Here is a 20,497-nt window from a genome sequence, read left to right as displayed (position 1 = left end):
GGCACTTAGTAATCACACCCAAAGAGCTTAATGAGAAATGAGGAATCTTGGGCTTTACCCTCAAACTTTTGGCTTCAGCAACTCTGGGGCAGGGCCAGGAATTAGCATTTAACAAGTAGCCTAGGAGATTCTCATGCACTGTGGTCTAAGGACCTCATTTTGAGAACTGCTGGACTGTGCTGGATCCCAGCTTGACTGTGACCAGCTCAGCCTCAAGAAGTAGGTGCAGTGAGAGAGGAGAAACTTCAAAGGGTGCACTGAGCCTCTAGACGCCACTGTGAAGAAGCACATTCTCCTACACCCAGGGCCTGTACGGGTACTGGGTACCTGGAAGCCTTGGTTTTATTTTCTGTGTTCTAGTTAGTGGTTGGGGAAGGGGAAGTGCTCAAGTTAGCAGTATCACCTCAATGCAGAGGTCTGCTCTAGCTCTGCTGAGACAAAGCGTGAGTAAATACATTTAATATAACAATAGTATTATAATAACAGTAATTACATGTATAAAGTTTGCAGTTCCCCACCCCACCCTCCTATAATGGTTTGCATAGCTCTGTTTCCTGTGACACCCCAGAATGGAGTCACCAGGAACAACAGCTGACCTGGCAGAGATGAGTGTTCTCAGGGAGAGTTGGGGTGGGATGGGACGAAGGGGAGAACTCAGGCTGACATGGAACCGTGTCCTGGGAGTATGCAGCAGCCCAGGATGGGGCAGGACTGGATGAGGGATCATACTCCACCTCCAGAGTATGAAGACAAGCAAGTGTGGTCACTCTGGTTCCTGCAGGAAGGCACTCGGCTGGAGAGCGCTAGAGATAGCAGCGGGGAAACACGCTGGTCATTGGACCTCCTCTCTGTCCAGGAAGCAGAGGAAAGGAAGCATTCAGTGCCCTTCTAGTCCTCCACTATGTCCCACTGCCATCCCAGCCCAAAATGTGCTGAGAGGGAGGCTGGAGCCAAGTTCTCCGTCTTCTCTAGAAGCCAGGAGAGAAGAGGGAGATAGGTTGGGAGAGGGGAGAAGCTGACTTCCAAGCAGCCGGGAGGAGGGCAGCACGCGCAAAAGGGAAGGCATGCTGGATGTAGTGAAGGGGTACGGACTCACCCAGGTCACAGAGGTGTAGTGGGGTCGCTCAGGGCTCGGGCATGACTCTGCAAGGAGAGGAAGTGCAGTGAACTTAAAGGCTAAGGAAACGTCCTCTTTTCTATACTCCTCCCCATCTCCTAAGCCTGCCAATTCACCTCTCTGTCCTCCTCCTCAAAGTTCCTGAATTTTGCTGGTTTAATCCAAGTCCAAATGCTGTTGGCATTACCCCCTTTCCATCCACTCCTGCACTATGCTTTTTTTTTTTAATTAAGTTTACTTTTTTTTATCAAGTTTACTTATTTATCCTGAGAGAGAGCATGAGTGGGGGAGTGGCAGAAGGAGACAGAGGGAGACAGAGAGAGAATCCCAAGCAGGCTCCATGCTGTCAGCACAGAGCCCAATGTGGGGGGTTCAGTCCCACAAACCACGAGATCATGACCTGAACCGAAGTCAAGAGTCAGACTTTTAACTGGCTGAGCCAGCCAGGTGCCCCCTATGCTCTTTACTTAAGATTCCTTTTTACTTCTGACCTTGATGCCTCTCAGCCAAGCCTGTGGGAGAGGAGGAAGGCAGACTGGACAATATATACCACCTGCGGTCTTGCTGGGTGCACAGGCTCATTGGTTCCCCCTGCCCCCGTGGGTTGAATGATCAGAATATCCCACCCAGAAAGTGGCTGAAGAGATCACCCCATTCCCAGCCCTAACGCAGGGACTTACCTGCCGGGACAGCCCTAAGATCCCTCCACTGGCCAGAGTGGGAGTGCTGCTCCCAGGGTGGGGGGGTTGCAGGCTGGGGCTGTTTCTTGGTCCTGGGGACACATCTCCAGAAGAGTCAAGTGTTTCTGGGGCTGGAGGGGAAGCTAGGGTGAGAGCAGGGTATAGAACCCCTCTAGATTACCTTAAGCAACCAAGCTGCTCCATCAGGGAAGAAAAAGCTCCATAGCAACAGGAAGCTGTGAGTCACCATAGCAATCCATTTGCAAGAGAACCCCCCTACCAAGAGGCAGGAAATTGTCAGCAGCATCATTAGAGCAACCAGGGAAGAAGCGACAGGAAACTATAAGGATTGCCGTGGTGAACCAGGAGGGTACAACAGGAAGCTGAGCAGTTTCCATAGAAACTCAAGGAGAGCTAGAGAGAGAGGTACAGAGGAAGTGCTTCTTAGCAACAGGCTGCTGTAAGCATTACCCTAGCAACCAGATGGAAAGCTCTTTTAGCAATGGGGAAGCTGTACATAGTTGTCATGGCAACTGGGCTACTTGGCTAGAAAAAGGAATTGCTTAGCAGCAAGCAGCCTGAATATCACCACGATGACCCAGCTGTTGAGAGCCACCCCTTGAGAGGTGCCTCACCCAGGGAAATTTGCTTGACGTCCAGATCCCAGGCCTCCTCCTCGACGCGGGCAGGCAGGGAGCAGGCTCCCGGTGAGAGGCCGGGAAGGGAAGGGCCGGCATGCTCAAAGGATGACACGGCCACGGAAGCCCGGGTGCGGGCGGCTGCAGAGAGGGGGGGTGGTGGTGGGGTGGTGGTGTGGGAAAGCCCTCCTGGCTCTCTGAAGTGACCCTCAGTCTCATAGAGGGCCTCCCAGTCAGTCCCACAATTTCTGGGAGGACATGTCCACTCATTACCCTTCCTTACTTTTCCACCATGCCTCCCCACTGTGCCCTCACTCTCAAGGTCTTGACTTCTGGGGGCCACCCCCCCCAGCACTCTGGCCCTCACCTCTTCCAGTGAGCAAGGCACTCAGCGTCCGCTCCCCAAGGGCTTTGATGTCCAGGAAGGGTTTATTCCCAATGCCCATGGAGACCATCTGCTGCACTCGGAGCTCTAGGGAACAGAGACCCTGTTACCAACCTCCTTCAGCCCCTCTTCGCTCCAAGCCCTAGCACTGGAATGGGAGACACTTCTTTTGCTCCTTGCCAATTCTCATTCATCTGGTATCTCCTATTACTCTTGCTGTCGACTGTTACTACACGGATGGTGATGGTGGTCCTAGACTTCCTCCTCAGACATCCGTCTCTTGTATCTTATTTGTTGCATTCTGCCTATTTGGCATTCCAGCCACCCACCTTCTAATACTCACCTTCTGCCCTTTATTGTGGACATTAAGAGCAAACCCCTCATTTTTACATACATTTATAGTTTACCAAGTGTATCCATATATATCACCTTATTTAATCGGGCCTATCACACTAAAGTGTAGCTGTTACTTTCCATTTTTCAGATGAGTGGAATGAGGTTCAGAGAATTATAAACAAAAATCCAGCCAAAAAACCCCAAAAAGAAACACACGTACTGGTCTAGGTCACCCAGCAAGTACATTCTGGACCCCAGGTCCAGTGAGCTGTCCCTCATTCCCTTTTGCCCCGCCATTTGCTCTTGCTTTCCTGAAATTGGTAGCTTCCTCTTTCCTTTTGGTACACCTTACACTAATTTCTATGTCAGCAATCTCTCTCAAGTCAGATCTTGAAACATCTCCAAAGTCATTCTTTCTCCATCCCACACCCTGTTTCCCAAGTGGTCTCCACATGCTCTGGCTAACCTGCCATAACCTTGACCCCAAGCACACCCTCCCCTGGCCCTGCCCGGTACCCTTGTTGTGGGCTGCTTGTCTCCACAGCAGCTGAGCAATAGAACTGGTCCACTTGAGTTTGATCTCTGGTGAGGCTGCCTGCAGAGTGTATGCCTCTCGTGCACGCCGCCGCCGAAACCACAACTCAAAGCAGAGGCCGCTGTCACCGATGTTTTCTGTTAGCCCCATGTCAGCAGTCTGAGAAAGAGCGGAGGAGAGTGGGTGAAGACAGAGTGAATCCTGGCTAGATGGTACCACATGGAAAAGCACTACACTTAGCTTGGCATCTGGTGGATGTTCAGTAAATGTTTGCTCAACACCTACCATATGCCAAGTGCTCTACATGTAGGCTTCCTAACAACCATAATTTACAGACGGGGAATGCCCAGAGACAGGAAGCAGCTTGCCCAAGGGTTTATCACAGCTTAGCAGAGAAAGAGGGTTCAAACCCATGTCTACATTATTCCGAACCTAGGCTTTTTTCCCTATACTGTACTCGCCCCTAAAGAGCTGAAACGAACGTAGGGGAGGAAAGTTTAGAAATCCTTAGAATCATGCCGCACTGCCTGACCTAGGCCTCTAGGTCTCTTTTATTTTATTTTATTTTATTTTATTTTATTTTATTTTATTTTATTTTAAATATTTATTTTGAGAGAGAGGGAGGGAGAGGGAGAGAGAGAGAGAGAGAGAGAGAGAGAGAGAGAGAACGTGCATGTGTGGGGGAGGGGAGTCTTAAGCAGGCTTCACATTGTCAGCACAGAGCCTAACGTGGGTCTCCATCCCTCAAACTGTGAGATTGTGACCTGAACCGAAAACAAGAGTCAGGTGCTTAACTGACTCAGCCACCCAGACATCCCCTAGAGATTTTATTTTTAAGTAATCTCTACACCCAACGTGGTGCTTGAACTGACAACCCCAAGATCAAGAGGTGTATGCTCTATTGACTGAGCCAGCCAGGTGCCCCTAGGATTAGAGGTCTCTACTGATGTTTATCTGAATACCAAAGCTGTTTCCTGAAGCAAGGCCTCCCTCATCTTGGGTTCAGTTCTACTTGTTCCATCAACTCAAGAGATAGATAGATAGATAGATAGATAGATAGATAGATAGATAATAGAGTCCTCTCTCCTGACCCCCAGGGACCACCCCTAACTCAGAAAACATATATTCTTAATGGAAAGGTCCTCCTCCATTCTGGGTTGGAATGCCTCATGAGTGTCCCACATGAATGACAAGGAAAACCCCAATGACAGTAACAGGAGTTTTTATCACTCCCCCAACACCTTAACCTGATGGTTGATTAAGGTCAAAGCCTGTTTTAGATGATGCAGATTCTGAACCTCGGCTGGGGTTGAATGTCCAAAACATCTTGAGTTCTCAAGAAGAGCATGGCTTCTTGTCCCGTCCCTCTCCAAATCTCCCCTTTCCAGCATTGTACCTTAAAGGCCTGCTTGTAAACAAAGGTCTCTGACCCCCCTCAGCGCCCTTAAGCTTGCTGAACAGGAGGAGATGCTCAAAGAGAAAGACATGGCGAAGGCACTTCTTTCGACCACAGATGACAGTGAAGGGGTCCCGGTGCAGGAGCTGTCCCTGCTCCTTCAGATCTGTCTGGGGAAAGCAAAAGGAAAGATAATTGGCCCTGGAGCCCTTTGAGTATATTTTGTGGGGAGTAAAAATGAGATTTATAGGGCAAGGGGCCTAATGTACTGGTTCTCAGGCTGAGTTAGGAAATCAGTGAGGGCCTTGACCTAGAATCCATCCATGGTCACCATGCACAGTGCACCTGACCTAGTAACATAGCCCTGCCTTTCAAGACAGAAGGTACGCTGTATAGTAGGGTTATAGCCTCCCCCTCCCATAGTGTGGTTACAGGGTTATAGTGGGGAAATCTTTGAACGTTGGGGATAAAGCACCATTCTGACGCAGGAAGAGAATCAGCAAAGAATTGGAAGGGGAAAGAGGTCTATCCTATAGGAGGCAGGTTCCCTACCTATTCTGGAACTTCTGGGCTAGAAAGAAACTAGGTAGGGGAGAATAAGGTATGTATTGGGTGTTGAGGAAGAACAGAGTAGATAAGGAAAGAGAAGAATTGGGAATGGAACAGGAAAGCACATGGGATGTCAGGCAGGACATAGCTTCTTTATTTATAGATGAGGACACTGAGGCCCAGTGAATTTCAGTGACTTGACCAAGGCCATCTAGCTGATTAGGAATTAGAGCCTGGGCCCTCTGACCTTGAATCTAGTTCTCTTGTCACCAGCCACACTGCATCTAAGGCCACAAGGCTAGACCGTTTGAACTGGAGTGATGAGCCACGGCCTTACCTCGCAGCCACGCACTGCCTCCACGGCCAGCAAGTCTCTGCCACGGGTCTCCTGTTCCCGGAGCAGCTGCACGGCAGCCCCAAGAGCCTGGCGCTCAGAACTCAGTTCAGGCCCAGCTTCCCTTAGGAGCTCCTCCAGGAGCCGCCCATACCGAGCAAGCTGCTCCAGGGGCTGCTGCAGGGCGCGGGGCAGGTAAGGGCCACTCTCTGTGGAGCCCTAGTTGGGGAGGAGACAGACAGGGATGAGGAGGGTGGGGGCTGGAGCTGGTGGGGGCTGAGTTCTGTAGGGAAGGTGGATGGTAGTCCAGGCTTTCAGGGGTAGATGAAGCCCAGATACAGCCAAAGGTAAGATGAAAACTTTCCCCAGGAAGAAAGCAGGTAGGGGGCCTGCAGGAGAGTCAATCATCCTCTATCTTGAAGGAGAATGAAAGAGGAACACAAATTATCCCTTACAGTCTCTGGCTTTTAACTTTAACATCACTTTCGTATCTTTTGATGTAAAGTCTTTTGATCCTCAGAGCACTCTGTGAGTTAGACAGAGTGTATATTGCACCCATTGACCAGATGCAGAAACAGAGACCCAGAGGAAATCAAGAGTCTTGCCCAAAGTCCCTCAGGATAAAAATGCATGATGGGGCGCCTGGGTGGCGCAGTCGGTTAAGCGTCCGACTTCAGCCAGGTCACGATCTCGCGGTCTGTGAGTTCGAGCCCCGCGTCAGGCTCTGGGCTGATGGCTCAGAGCCTGGAGCCTGTTTCTGATTCTGTGTCTCCCTCTCTCTCTGCCCCCTCCCCCGTTCATGCTCTGTCTCTCTCTGTCCCAAAAATAAATAAATGTTGAAAAAAAAATTAAAAAAAAAAAAAAAAAAATGCATGCTCACTTGGCTCCCAGGCCGGTGTTTGTCCCACCCTCAGCAATTCTGGGAGCTTATTAGTAGTTGATGGTCCTGGGCACATCCAGGAAAGCTTTCTTTCCCTGAGAGACTTTGAGGGTGGCATGTTTTGGGTACTCCTGACCCCTCTCCTTCTCATGAGGGTTGGAGCAAAGGTTACCTTGGTTGGGGGGCCAAGTGCAGCCAAACCATTCTCCAGTTTGTGTCGGTGCTTCACATACTGGGCATAAAGGCTGAACTGGTCCCCCTGTGCCAGAAGGGAAGAGACAAGCCATTATCTGGTGAGAGACAAGCCTCTCCTTTTCCTCCTCCCCATCCTCACTACAACGCAGAGGAGAGACGGGCCACTGGGTCTGCCTAGGAAACGACCGGCTTCCATGTAGTGACTGAAGGCCAGGCTGCACTCGAGGACAGGGACACAGGCTAAGGAGATCCAGAGGGGCCCAGAGAACAGGACTGGGTCCCAGAGTCTCGGACCACATACTTTGGGAGGTGGCGGGGAATGGATACTGAGAAGGAGGGACAAGTGGATGGGGCTGAAGCATGAGAAGGGAGAGGACCTGGAAGAAGTTTGAGGGGTCACTCACGTGGCGAAGAAAGCAGGCCCCAATGCGCAGGGGGTGGGTGGCGCAGCCCTGAAGCTCCCGTAGGAAATGTGTCCGGTGGAAGCTGCGAAGCCTCTCCCGCGTACTCAGGGCGGCAGCCCAGGCGCCCCTCAGTTCAGGAGTCAGCTCAGGCCCAGGTGGCACTGGCTCACTCAAGGTGGCCACGTACTCTTGCTCACAGGCAATCAGCTCAGACACCAGACGCTGCTGGGCGCTGCAGGAGCAACAGGAAGTAGTGTCAGAGGAGGTGGGGGGACGGGAGGGAGTCACCACCTCCAACAACTTCGTAGTCTTTTCCTGCTGGGCCGTTGGGCCTGCCTCTTGGGCACTGATTGGCCTGGGCTCTCACCTGATGCTTCGCTTGCGCTCCATCCGGGGGGTGCCTACTCCCCAGGGCCCATCTGGACCTCCAGCTCGGCCCAGCAGCACATGTTCCCGGGGTGAGCATGTCCTGTCGACCACCTCAGTACTGGTGACTTCCAGGCCTCGGATCAGCACGGTCCTTGGAGGCCTGCCCTCTGCCTCTGGAGCCAAGTCAGGGCCCTCCTCTTCACAGTCCTCCCCACAGGGCGCCAGGGAGCAATGGGATGGGGCTGCACGTGGCCCAGGGCTGCTGGGGAGCAGCAGGGAGCTAAGGCTGGGCGAGGGGCTGTGGGGGCCCCGGGAGGCCCCTCCACTGCTGGTGCTGTCTGCCCGTCGTCGCCGGTGGCCCTGTGGACTCGCCTCCTCTCCCAGGTGTTGCTGAATCCTCCTCTCCAGCTCTTGGCAGCGGGCCCGGCAGCGGCCCCATTCTCGCAGGGCTGCAGGGCTGCCCAGGTCCAAGGCCAGGGCCCGCATCTCCTGGAAGGTGCCGGCGCTCGGCTCCGGGGCCCGCCGCAGGGCCAGGGCTGCTAGCACTGCCTCCCGACCCGGTCCCGCTCCTGCCAGCCGAGCAGAACCTTCATTCACCCATTCATGTGCCTGCCAGGCCAAAGCGGGTGGTCGGGAATGGGAAGAGAAAGAATGAGGTTCTGTGCCACTCACACATGCTGCCCAATGACAGCTCCTGTCCTCTTTTGCTGCTGGCTTCCCAGTGCCCGTCACCATCTTAGTCCTCTGAGAGCACTCCCTTCACTATCCCAGCACCACTGCCTAACCGTGTCACTCCAAGCTGGTACAGAGACAGAGGGGCCTGGATGTGAGAAGAGCCAATACTTACCCTGTGTTTATCAGTGGCAGGCTCTGTACTAAGTGCTTTTATATATTACCTATGTCATCCTCACAGCAGCCCTGTGAGGTGGGTGCCTATGGAGGCATGCTCAAGTTTAGAAACTTGTCCCAGGTCACTCAGCAAGTAAGTGGCAGAGCCAAGAATCAAAGGAGATGGTCTCCTGAGTCCCTGCTTTTAGCTACTACCTGATCAGCTTCTCCATGCAGAAGGCAGGCAATGGTGGGCCCAGAAGAGGATCTGCACACACCTGCTGGAAGAAGCGCTGTAGCCGCAGGGCCCGATGGAGGCCACTCTCAACCTGCTCCAGCCGCTGTTCAAAGACATCCAGAACCTTCTGGGAGGTGGTGTCCTCCTCCAGGGCCAAGGCCTCCCGGGCCTGGGCCAGGCGCTCCTGAAGAAGGAAGGCTGAACTCAGACCCCATCCTCAGGCCTAGTCAGTCTGCCCCTCCTTCCCCGCGTGCTTCTCCTCACCTGCCCCTCTCCCCCTTCTCACCTGAACCTCAGTGCTGAAAGCCCGGAACTGTAGCTCTGTCTCTTGCAGGGCAGACAGGGAGTCCCCAGGCACAGCAAAGCTTGCTAGCTGCTCCTCCCCAGGGCCTGAGAGCCACTGTAGCACCTGAGACAGACAAGGGGGCACAGCAGGGCCGTGAGGGAGAAGGAGGCCATGTGGTGGGAAGGAGAGCTGCGATCCAGCTCCAACCCCACCACCCTAATCCATGGACCCCTGGGTAAACCATTTCATATCAGCTGTAGTGTGGTAACGGTAACATTGGTTGGTAGTAGTTCCCACAAAGGTCTAGTGAGAGATCATTTGTAAAGCACAAGAAGAAGGGGAAGCTGGGCTGGCAGGGAGCACTGAGGGAGGAGGATGAGGGCTCCAGGGCTCTGTCTGCAGGTGACATAGATAAAGCTGGTGTGGGCCTGAGGTGGATGAGGATCCTCTGGATAACGGAGGGAGCTGGGAGAAATTTCACATTCACTGAGTCCAATGACAAGTGGGCAGGGGTCCCAGGGGCCTGGCTTGGAGAGACAAGACAGTGCACGCACGTGTGTGTGTGTGTGAATGTGGGTGCGTGTGTCCACCTCTAGTTGCCTATTATGGCGATCTAAGGACTCTCATATTAGTTCTGGAATATTTAACCAAAAAGGGATGGTAATATTTTCTTCTGAAGAAAGGCTGGAAGCTGGCATAGGACAGCCTGAGGAGAAGTCTGAGAATGTTCCTAATAATTAGAACCCAACCATAAACACTTCTCTGTCCTTTGCTGAATTCATTTGGTCATCCCAACATCCTTGAGAGGTCAGTGTCATTATCATCCCCATTCTGAAGATGCAGACTTGAGAACTCAAAGACACTTCAAGATCTGTGCAACATCTCATTCCTAACAGAGCTAGAACTCAAGCTGGGAACTTTAGACTCCAAATCCTGCGTGCTAACGGTTTTGAAATGGGGAAAACAGCTAACAAGCAAGCAAACAAACAAACAGTAAGAGACACAACCCTTTGGATACTGGGATGGAGGAAGGCACTATGTGAAAACCCCAGAAAACAGAAAGCCCTGTCCCCCACTTTGACATTGACCCTGCGATGACTCTTCCCCTGATGCCCACATGCAGGTCCATGAGGTGTTCACTCACCATGCCTGGGGCTCTGAGGGAACAATCAGATTGCAAACCACCCCCATACCCTACATGTTAGAATGATCCCTGTGGGGCTCTTAACCCCAGGAGAATAATGAAGGTTCAGAAAAGCCAGCCTTATCCCTGAATCTTCCCCACATAAGAAGCCTTAGCATCTTCCATTGCCCTCTCCTTCCAAGGTGGAGGAAGCTGGGACCTTACCAGCCTCAGGTTTGGGGAAGACATTGTATAAAGAGTTGAGGGAGCTTGGGTAGAAGTGTAGTTAAAGAGCTGGTACCAAGAGACATTTATTATTTTAAGCTAATAGGCACGCTAGAATCAATCAGCTCTTCCCAGAATCCCCTAGGGCACCCAAGCATCTCACAGTCTCTAAGGATTCTTGATCAAAGATCGACAGTGGGGCAGGGGAGATCTGGCTTCTCTTCTTTGCTGGTCCTTAGATGCTATCTCTCCCTTGTTGAATCTCACACTGACCAGACCATCCTCCAGGGTGGGGTGAGAAGAAGGAGGTTAGGAGAACACTATCAACCATAAATGTCAGCAGAAAAGGGAGTGCTGGAGGCCAGGCTCCCGGGCCAAGTAAGAGAGGTCTGGGGGTCCAGGCCCACCTGCTGGAGTCGGTGTAGACGCTGCCTCCGCTCCTGCTCTTGTACATGCAGGTTGGAGAGGCGCACGAGCTGGTGAATGGCTTCATCCACCTCCTGGTACAGTGTAGCGGGGCCAGGGCCCTCCAGCCTGGGGAAAGAGAGGGGCAGAATGAACTATTGCCCTATCAACCCTTCCCTGCCCCCACTCCATTCCATCCTTGCATCTTAATATGAGATGTAGCACAGCATCGTGGGTCAGAGTACAGGCCTGGATTTGAATCCTGACTGAATTACTGACTAATCTTGGCCAAGGCATTTAACATTTGTCATCCTCCAAATCCGTCTGTAATCATAACTAGCACCTAGGGATGTTATGTGAAAATTATAATAAGTGGAAATGCATACTCTCCTGTCCAGATACCTGCTCAGTAAGAATTATCTGGCAGCTAAGGTTTATTGACAGCTCTCTGCTGTGTCTCCACACCCCCATGTCCACCCGCCCGCCCCCTCCCACCCCCCCTCATACTTGCTGCTATGGGTGGAGCGCAGCCTCATCAGGATGGCTCCCCCATCCCTCTGCAGCTCCGTCAGTCGGGGATCTGCCAGCACCTTCTGTAGGGGCTCAAGCATTCCTACAGCCTCCTGGGGGCAAGGAGCAGTTGAATGTTGGCATTCCACTAGAGAGCCCCCATCCCAACCCTTTTGTCCCATCTCGTTTCCTACCTCTCCTTCTGGCTCTGCGGCTCCCTCCAGCTCCTCAATGGCTTGCCGCACAGAGCACAGCACACCTTGACACAGGAGGCACAGCCTTGCTACTTCCTGAAACACACACACAGGGATGGAGGTGGGGCAGTCCCAGAGACTCTTACGGAGACAATGCTCAGTTAGTTTCTGACTTTGTTGTTTACTAACTGTATGACATTAAGCAGGTCCAGAAACCTCCCTGAACCTCAGTTTCCTCAACTGTAAAGCGAGGACAAGACACACAGGATTTTGCGAGGTTTAAAGAGATGATGCCAAGTAAGCACTTAGCATGGGACTGGTACAGCATACAGCATAGTAAATGTAAGTCTCCTTTTCCTCTGTGTGCTAGGTGTTCACCCTATAAAACGCTCCTCTCTGCCTGTTCAGACTGACATCCCCTTTGATGCATAGTTTAGAGACCATGTTACAAACCCTCTTTCATACTTAGCTCAGATCATGTTCACCTGTCTTTTCTTGAATATTCACAGCACTTAGATTCACAGAATCAGAGATTATATCACAATTGCTCTATTTTTTTGTTGAAGACCCTGAGGCCTGGATGTTGGTGCAGGGAATAAGTGCAGAAAGGGTACCATCTCTGGAAGTGGGGTACAGTAATTTGTCCTAGGTCACATGGAACTAGAACCAGACTTCATGACTGTCAGCTCGTTCCAGAACCCCAGTAAAACTACCTTACACTCTTCTCCAATAGCTTCTTACTTATGTCCCACCAAAAATCATATGCTGCTTGATATCACATTAAGAACCTGTTTAACAGGGGTGTCTGACTGGCTCATTTGGTTAAACATCCGACTTCAGCTCAGGTCACGATCTCATGGTTCATGGGTTCGAGCCCCGCATCAGGCTCTATGCCGACAGCTCAGAGCCTAGAGCCTGCTTCAGATTCTGTGTTTCCCTCTCTCTCTGACCTTCTCCCTCTCAAAAATAAATAAACATTAAAAAAAAAAAAAGAACATTTAACATACTCCTCTCATGTCCCCGGTAGCCCATGGTACATGCTTAATACTTTGATCATGGGTTGTGAGCCATAAATACTTATTGAATTGAGGGGCCTCTGGGTAGCTCAGTTGGTAAGTGTCCGACTCTTGATTTCAGCTCAGGTCATGATCTCACAGTCTGTGAATCGGGCTCTGTGCAGACAGCACAGAGCCTGCTTGGGATCCTCTGTCTCCCCCTCTCTTTCTGCCCCTCTGTGCTCACATACTCTCTCTCTCTCAAAAATAAACAAACATTTAAAAAAACAACCTTATTGAATTGAATGGAAAGGAAATCACTTTTTCTCAACCCCATGGTCATGTCTCAGATCTGCCCTCTCTCTCCCAGAATTTTCTGAGCTGGGTCATTCCTGGCTCCCAGTGTCCTGGGTAGGGGTGGTGAAGCTTACCTGGTGTGTCTCTACCCAGTAGCTGGGCGAGGGTTCCCTGTGACCTCCCAAGTCCCACGGCAGCTCCTCTGGCTTGGCCACTCTTTTCAGATCACTTTCTGACACCAACTCAGCGCCCTGTAGACATGTGAAGGCAGGGGATTCTGGCCTGGCCACCCAGGGGTTCAGGGACCAGCCTGGGGCTCTTCTCTCTCCACTATTAAGGGGGACTAGCTGGGAGTGAGGAGCTCAAACCTGAAGTCCATAGAATTCAGTCAGAGGGTCATCATGAGTGAGAAGCAGCAGACGCTGAATGAGAGGAGGGTCTCCTGAGTCCTAAGGGCAAAGAAGAATAGCCCTAAACTGTAGGCAACTGGGTGCCATTCCAGGCCACCGGGGAAGGGTTATAGTCAGGAGAAATACCTGTGTCAAGGGGTGGTTGGTTACCTGAAGTTGACTTAGAACAGGAATGAGTGCTGGAGGCAGTGGGGGTGCCTTTCGAAGGTCCAGCAGGATGGACAGCCCCAATATCTGGAGATCAGGCCTGTGGGGGCAGAAGAGCCAAGGAGGGAGTGTGTATGCACCTGTGTGTATACTGAAGGGATAGTGGCCCGGGGTCTGGCTTTACTGTTACTAGTTCTCAGGAGAAGTTAGTTCCTGGTACTTTTGGGAAGCAATGGGCAAAAGGCCAAAGTGTGAGTCTGTGTCCAAGAGGCAGTGATCTAGCATTCAGGAGTCTGTATTCACATGGCTACTAAATCATAGGATCATGGTCTGAAAAATTAGGACTTCAATGCTCTGGAAGGGTGTGAATTCAATTTCAGTCCATAGCATGATGCCTACTAGGTTCTTGGGGCTTAGTAAATAGTTGTTGAGTGAGTAAATCAATACCCCGATAATCTAGGTAGTGCCTTAGGGTATTGAAAGTCAGCAATGTTGACTTTGAGGATTAATGAAGATATCCTGGAGGTTAGAGGTCAGCAAGGTCAGCAGTCAGTGACTTAAAAATGTGAGGGGTGAGGAACTAGGTATCCTAGACGTCAAGAAGTCAGTGTTCTGAGAAGAAAGGGGGCCAGGGTCCTCATGACCGGGAGGTTAATGTCCAGGGTGCCACTGCTGGGCCTCGGTTACCTGAGCAATGAGTGGAGGTAATGAAGAGCAGTGCTCAGCATGTCTCGAGAGGGTGGGGGTTCTTCAGGAGGGCATGGTGGGGTAATGGTCAGCAGAGCTCGCCCACTCTGGTCCGTCCCTCCTGGGGACACAAAATGGACAGGCTGTCCTGGTTGGGGGCAGGCCTTGGCTGCCTCCCATCCACCCTGCCTCCCTCGACAGCCCACCCTGGTTGCTTCTCTTTCCCTCCTAACACTGATGCCCACTGACCAGTCAGGACAAGGAATCCAGATGCCATCAAGTCCCAAGCTACATCCGGGTCATCAGAGATGGAGACTGAAGAGGCCTCTTCTGGGACACTGTCCCCTTTCATTTCCTGCACAGCCTCCAAGGGTGGTGTTGGTGGGTCTGATGGAAGCCCTTCTGGACCTGTGGGTCCTGCACAGACACAAGCAGAGCTGTTGGGCCCGAGGTGGGGAGGGTTCTGGCTGTCAGGTTCCCAGCTCCTCCTCTAGCCCCCTCCCTTGGCCCAAGCTATGCTGACCCTTGCCTTACCGGCTCTGGTGCCATCTCACCTGCCATGCATACTAGGCTGGGGCCCTCCTGCTCCTTCTTTCTGGCCGTCTCTTCTATAGGTCCACAGGCTTCTGGGGGCCGAGACTCTTTTTTGTCTGCTGGTCCGAGCTCCTCTTTCAGCTCAGACTCTGGCTTCTCTGAGCCTTTGTGCTCCTCCTCAACCGGGCTGCATCCTGGAAGCTCCTGCTCATTTGGCGGGGGCAGACTGACATGGACTTCCTGATGGCTGGACTCTTCCTTGTCCCCAGGGCTCAGTGGAGCACTGTCCCCTCCTCGGCTAAGAGCCCCTCTGCCTGCAGCACGTTTCTTTCTCCTGTTTCCTTTGCCTGTTCTCCGAGGGGTGCCGGGTGGTCCTTCAGCCCCCTGGCCTGCTCCTCCCCCAACCTCCCCTGGCCTCAGTAAGCAAGATTCAGAGGATTCCCCCAATGTCTCTGCTGGAGACTCAGATACCTCTAGGGCTGTCGCTTCTGGGAGAGCCTCAGCTCCAGGGGGAGACCCAGGGGAGGCTCCAGTGCTGCTTCCCTCACCAGGTGGGCGTGCCCCATCCTGGTCCCGGGCCCCCAGACCCTTCTGGTGCATCCAGGCCCGGTGTCTCCTGTGCCGGCCCTTTCCTCCAGCACCCTTTCGGGTGGGTACCGTCCGGGTCCTGGAGAGGCCCGAGGAGCCCTCAGCATCTGTGGGGCTCCCCCTCGCAGGCAGTGTCACTTCCAGCAGCTCCACGTACTCGCCCTCGGGTCCTTCAGCGGGGGCATTGTGCCCATCCCCAGGACTCCGGGTGCCCAGGGCCTCCTCAGGGAGTGGAGGGCTGGGGAGCCCTGGGGGTCCAGAGGGCAGCTCGGGGGGCAGTGTGCTTGGCCGATGTCCAACCATGAGGCCTCCTTTGTGCACAAATCGTGGGCAGATGAGCTCTGCCCAGGGCAGCCGCTGAATGCCAGAGGGCGCAGATAGTAAGCAAGTACTGAGGCGACCTGTTGGCCGGTCCTTATTGATGCCTTGTAGCCACTCAGGTGTGAATAGGTAGGCACAGGCCTCATTGGGCACAGGCAACTCCTGTACCCGCCCGCCCCCTGGGGCCAAGCACTTGAGTGCCAGGCGGGGTGCTTGGGCTGCTGAGGGCACCACTTGCAGGTAGAAGTCTCCTGGACGTAGCAGCTGCCAGGGCAGGGCTGCAAGCTGCACCACCACCTGCTCGTGCAGGCAGAGGGGCCAGCCCTCATGGAAGAAGAGGAAACCGCTGTACTGGGCCTGGGGAGAGAGGTGGGACTGCGCTCAGGCCCCCGCTGATGAAGCCAGCAGGAGAAGGCAGTTAGAATGGGACCACCCTAGGCAGGGTGGGCCTTTGGCCTGATAGGTCACAATCCCAGGGGAGCTGGAGGGATGGTCATGTAGCAGAGGAAAGGATTGGGACTGTTCAGTTTTCTGCTAGTAGGAAGCTTCTCTAGCAAACTAGTTCCATGCGTGGGAGGGTAACAACTGAGTCATTACATATGGTATGGTCAGCAGATGCCATTGTCTTGGAGGGATCAGAGACTCTTAGGAGTCTTAGGAGTCTTTATATCGGCAGAAGTGAAGGATCTCTGTTGAGTCCTGTTTGGGGGAGTTAGTATCTTGAGAAATCCATATGAGGGGGGAAATGTCTGGAATTGGGTCTGATGGGACTGTGGGAGTTGATATTTTTTTTAGGGGTCAATATTTGGGGAAGATGAGTGTCTGTGTGCATTAGTATCTGAGTGGCCTGTGCCTCTGGGGGCCATCAGTGTTGGGAGCTGGCATAGATGGAAATTAGTCTGGCTAGTCTCTGAGGCGAGACAGTGGGTCTCAGGGGCCACTCACACAGGCTTCCTGCTGGACCTTGGCAAGCAGGTGCTTGGCGGGCACCAGGAAGTCCAGCGTGTACCTCAGCGCATCCTCCCGATAAGTCCTCTCCACCACCTGGAACACCTGGCCCAACAGTGTGGGGGCCGTTGCCTCGAAGGGCGGGTACAGGGCGGCCAGCGTGCTCTGCACACAGTCTTCCACTGGCTCGGGCTCCTGGGAGAGATAAGACGGGCTGCAGATCCTTGGAGAGCATGGCTCCTGGTATGGGGCTGGGAGTGACTCCCAGGGGCCACCTCATACACATTATGTGCTCAGAGAGGACACTCAGGAAATGGTGGCTGAATGAGCCTGGGATGGCCCCGGTGGGACTGGATCAGTTAGAGTGCACAGGACTAGTGGTGTATTCCACACTGGAGCTCTGAGACGGTGGCTTTGGAGGGCCAGGGAGAATTTTTGGTGAATGTCTCTGATCTCAGGACCATTCCTGGTTCTTGAGTTGGGACGACTGCATAGGGACTCCTCAGGGAGAGGCAGGCCTCTGGGCCACCAGAAGATTCAGTGATGGCTGAGAGAGTTCTGAAGGGTGGAGGGCTTTCACACAGCCATCCTATAAGCCCCTCCTCACAGGGTCTACCATCTGGGGAGCTCCATCTCAAGTGGAGGTGCCACCATCCATGAACAATCATCTCCTAGAGATGGTCATTGGGTGGGAAGAAGGAGGACTAAAGGGCTGTCTGTGGCGTCTTTCTAGCAAACTCTTCCCTCTCAGAGTGGCTCTAAAGGTATCACCCACTTCCCCACATGTGGGATTGGGTTACAAAGAACGGGGTGGGTACAGCTGAAAGAGGAAATAGTCACAAAAGGGACATGTGGGGAAGGGAGGAGGCTTCGATGTTATGTATTTTCTGATTCCAGTAGGACCTCTCCACCAACTCCACCTGTAGCCACTCTCAAAAGACTCAGCCCTGCTTTCTCTAAATTTGCCTCCCTAGGTGAATCAATGGGTATCTTTCTCCAATGTGTACCCTAAACAACTACTCCTCAGGCTATATTCCTTTGTAGACTAATTTCTCTTTCAAGATGGCTTTGAAGTTCTTTGTATCAGATTTGTTTGCTCTAAGTGGGCAAGGGGATGCTCACTGCCGTGTTCATCTAGTTCTTTATGACCACCCTCCCCCAGTCTTGTCTTTGCCCTGCAGACAAAACTGCGTATTTTACCAGTTGCCCATCTGTCCTGACCCTCTGAGAAGCCAGGGCAGCCACTCCGGAGTCGGACATTCAGTGCGTCAGCGCGGAGACCCAGCCCCAAGGTGTGTGGGCGAGCAGACAGACCCCCAGTGTTCCGGGGACCCGGCTAGCGGCTAGCGCAAAGAGGGGCGGGGGGGAGGTGGGAGAGTGGAGAGTGGCGGGGTGAGGCAAAGTGGGCTGTCCGATCGGAGGCCAGGAGGGGGTAGCTAGAGCTGGAGCAGCGAGGCAGCTGCAACCCATTAGGGGCGGTGAGCTCATGGCTGAGCGAGAGTCTCAGCCACAGGAAACTGCAGCGGCAGGAGGGGAGGAGGGGTCTGGGGTGGGAGGCGGCGGGCAGGAGCACAGAGACCGGGCCTCCAGTCGGCCAGGACCAAAAAGGAGACCAGAGAGACTGAGTCAGCTCTCCCTGGCCCAGTTCCTCTTTTTTCTTGCTCCAGCCTCCCTGCCAGGGGGTGCCCTTCCTTCTGTAGAGAAGCAGCCCCGGTAGTGCTCCTCCCCCCACCTCCTTGCAGTGAGCGCCCCCTGGCAGGGCCTCCCCCCTCCTCCACTCTTGCAGTGAGCGCCCCTTTAGCCTTGTACCTCCCACCCCCCTGCAGTGGAGTGGGCGCTCTCTCTGGCAGTGTTCACTACTTGGAATGATTCTTCAGAGAGAACTTCTGGAGTGAAAGTTCCCAGAATAGTGTCCACTCCTGTTGGTAGGGGCTCCCCCTTAATAGTGCCACCCTGCTTCCTGTGTCCTAAGTTGCTGCTGCCAGAGTCTCCTACCTCCTGCGGGAAGCTCCCGCTAGTGCTCCCTCCCCTCTGCAGCTGAGGACTCTAAGACAGTGCTTCTGTTCCCTGCAGCGAGAGCCCTGGGGCACTCTCCCCAGACCCCCCCATCTCTTGTCTGCTCTGGCAGCGTCACGCCCCCTCCCCACTCTGTCCACTATCTTGAAGCAACCCGTCTTTCTCCACGGGAATTTCCCTCTTTGGCCACGTCCCTGGCCCCAGCCCAGCCACAGCTGTGGCCGGTCCCCCAGGGCCGGATGGGTGGGCCCAGCTCACCGGGCTGGGGACTGGGATGGAAAATGGTGGTTCCAGGCAGGTCAGTTCTCATGACCCGAGGCCGGGCCCCTTCCAGGGCCACTGCAGCACCAACCCGCAGGGGTCTCCCGCGGGTAAGGAGCTGGGACCCGGAGGGGGAGGGAAGATCCTGCAAAGGAAGGCACAGGTCGGGACAGAGGAGGGCGGGGGGAGGCGTGTGGACTGGGGGAGCGACCAAAGGGAGGATGGGGGAGGGGGCGGAGAAGAAGGGAAGAAAGAGAGTGAGAGCAATACCCGGTGGGGACAGAGCCAGACAGTGGGGCAGACAGACCAAAGAAAAGAAGGGGGGGATGGGCGGGAGGAGAGTCCCAGAAGCGCTCGACAGACCAAGGCAGGCGCTGGAGGCACTGGGCTGGGGGCTGGCGGCCCCGAGCGGGCTGCGCTAAGGCAGAGGGGGACACCGGGGCTGCGACGCCGGACTCACCATGGCTCGGCGCGGGGCCGCGTCCGACGCTCGGGCGGGCGGGGCCGGGCGCGCCGCCGCCTCCCTCCCGCCGCTCGCGTCTCGCCGGGTCTGGTTGGGGGACAGCTCCGGCCGCGGTGGCGGATCGGCCCGCCCGGGCTCCCAGGCCGCGGGGCCCCGCCAGGGAGGGCCGAGACGGCCGCCCCTCCCCGCCCCGCCTTTCAGTGCCCGCCTCCGCCTCCGCGCCGGACCCCCTGCCGGGACTCCTTCTCCCGCGCGGAGCTTCTCCGCGGCTTCCCCGACGCCCCAGCAGATCTGCCTCCCTCTCCCGCAACCCGCTTCCTCCTCCGCCCCGCCCTCCAGTGGGCAGCCCCGACCCTGGCCCTCGGACGCCCGCCTTGCCGAGGATGCCCCTCTTTTGCCGCCGCCGCCTCGCTCCCTGCGGGATCAGTTTAGCTTCCGCAAGGGACACTCCAGAGGGTGGGGCGTGCGTGAATTTTCTGGGGTACCTAGACTAGGACTGGGGTCCTTTGGTGGCCGGCGCCTCCCGTCTGTAACTCGCCCGGGAACCTGTACTCCCCGTGGTTGCCAGACTTCGGCAGCACCTGGAGCTCGGAAAAGACCCCCAGGCCCCTGCCGACTCTGGTGGAGCCGAGGGCAGAGAAATCAGGGGATTCCTTCCACCCTCCAGGGGCTTGCCCGCCCTCTTTCCCTCCCATCTCCTTCGGCCTCGAGCCTTCTGGCTCCGACAATGGGCTCCTCTGTGCGGCCAGGGGAGGGCGGAGGCGGGGGGATAGGCGGAATTAGGGAGCTGGGAAGGCTTGGGGTGGGGGGTGGGGGTGAACATCGTGACGGAAGGGGAGCAGGGTCTTCGGATCAAATCCTCCTGCAGGGGTGTGCACTTTGGCAGACGTTTTCTGAATTCTTTCCTCCCTGCCCCTTCCCCTCTGCATCATGTCTCTCCACTTTCGGCTGGCGGAGGGAAGGCATCAGACACCCCGCCCCTCTCCCCGAGTCAGATCCCATGATTCGAAAGACCCTTCCTTCTTATGGGGGTGGCGATACAAGTCTCCCAAGGTCGCTAGGGCTCAAGGCGGTGAGGATGGTTATCTGGCGCAGCAGACAAAGAGGGGTAGTCTAGTTAAGAAAGTTCTAGTCTCACCCATCCTCCACTGCGTCTGGATGTGAAATGAAGCCCCTGCGAGGGTTTCCCAGGAGAGCAGGGGA

The 20,497-nt window shown here is 54.5% G+C and overlaps 1 protein-coding gene across 1 annotated transcript; it reads right to left on the bottom strand.

The window, feature by feature from the left end:
• Positions 1–443: 443 nt before the first annotated feature.
• Positions 444–19,707, bottom strand: ARHGEF40 (Rho guanine nucleotide exchange factor 40). The gene is given in 25 exon segments (XM_043554229.1): positions 444–848; positions 1,097–1,143; positions 1,798–1,928; positions 2,433–2,576; positions 2,803–2,907; positions 3,673–3,850; positions 5,088–5,119; positions 5,122–5,257; positions 5,974–6,189; positions 7,023–7,109; positions 7,450–7,681; positions 7,817–8,427; positions 8,925–9,068; positions 9,171–9,293; positions 10,926–11,052; positions 11,431–11,546; positions 11,628–11,723; positions 13,054–13,170; positions 13,288–13,368; positions 13,480–13,576; positions 14,164–14,284; positions 14,413–14,580; positions 14,718–15,963; positions 16,552–16,749; positions 19,292–19,707. Coding segments are annotated over 24 exon segments (4,551 nt in total). The 5' UTR covers positions 19,295–19,707; the 3' UTR covers positions 444–848; positions 1,097–1,101.
• Between the last annotated feature and the right edge of the window lie 790 nt (positions 19,708–20,497).

The sequence above is a fragment of the Prionailurus bengalensis genome, chromosome B3 (genome assembly GCF_016509475.1).
Source record: "Prionailurus bengalensis isolate Pbe53 chromosome B3, Fcat_Pben_1.1_paternal_pri, whole genome shotgun sequence".
Taxonomy (NCBI): Eukaryota; Metazoa; Chordata; class Mammalia; order Carnivora; family Felidae; genus Prionailurus; species Prionailurus bengalensis.
The sequence above is the reverse complement of the archived record's forward strand: the minus strand, read 5'-3'. Positions and strand labels throughout refer to the sequence as shown.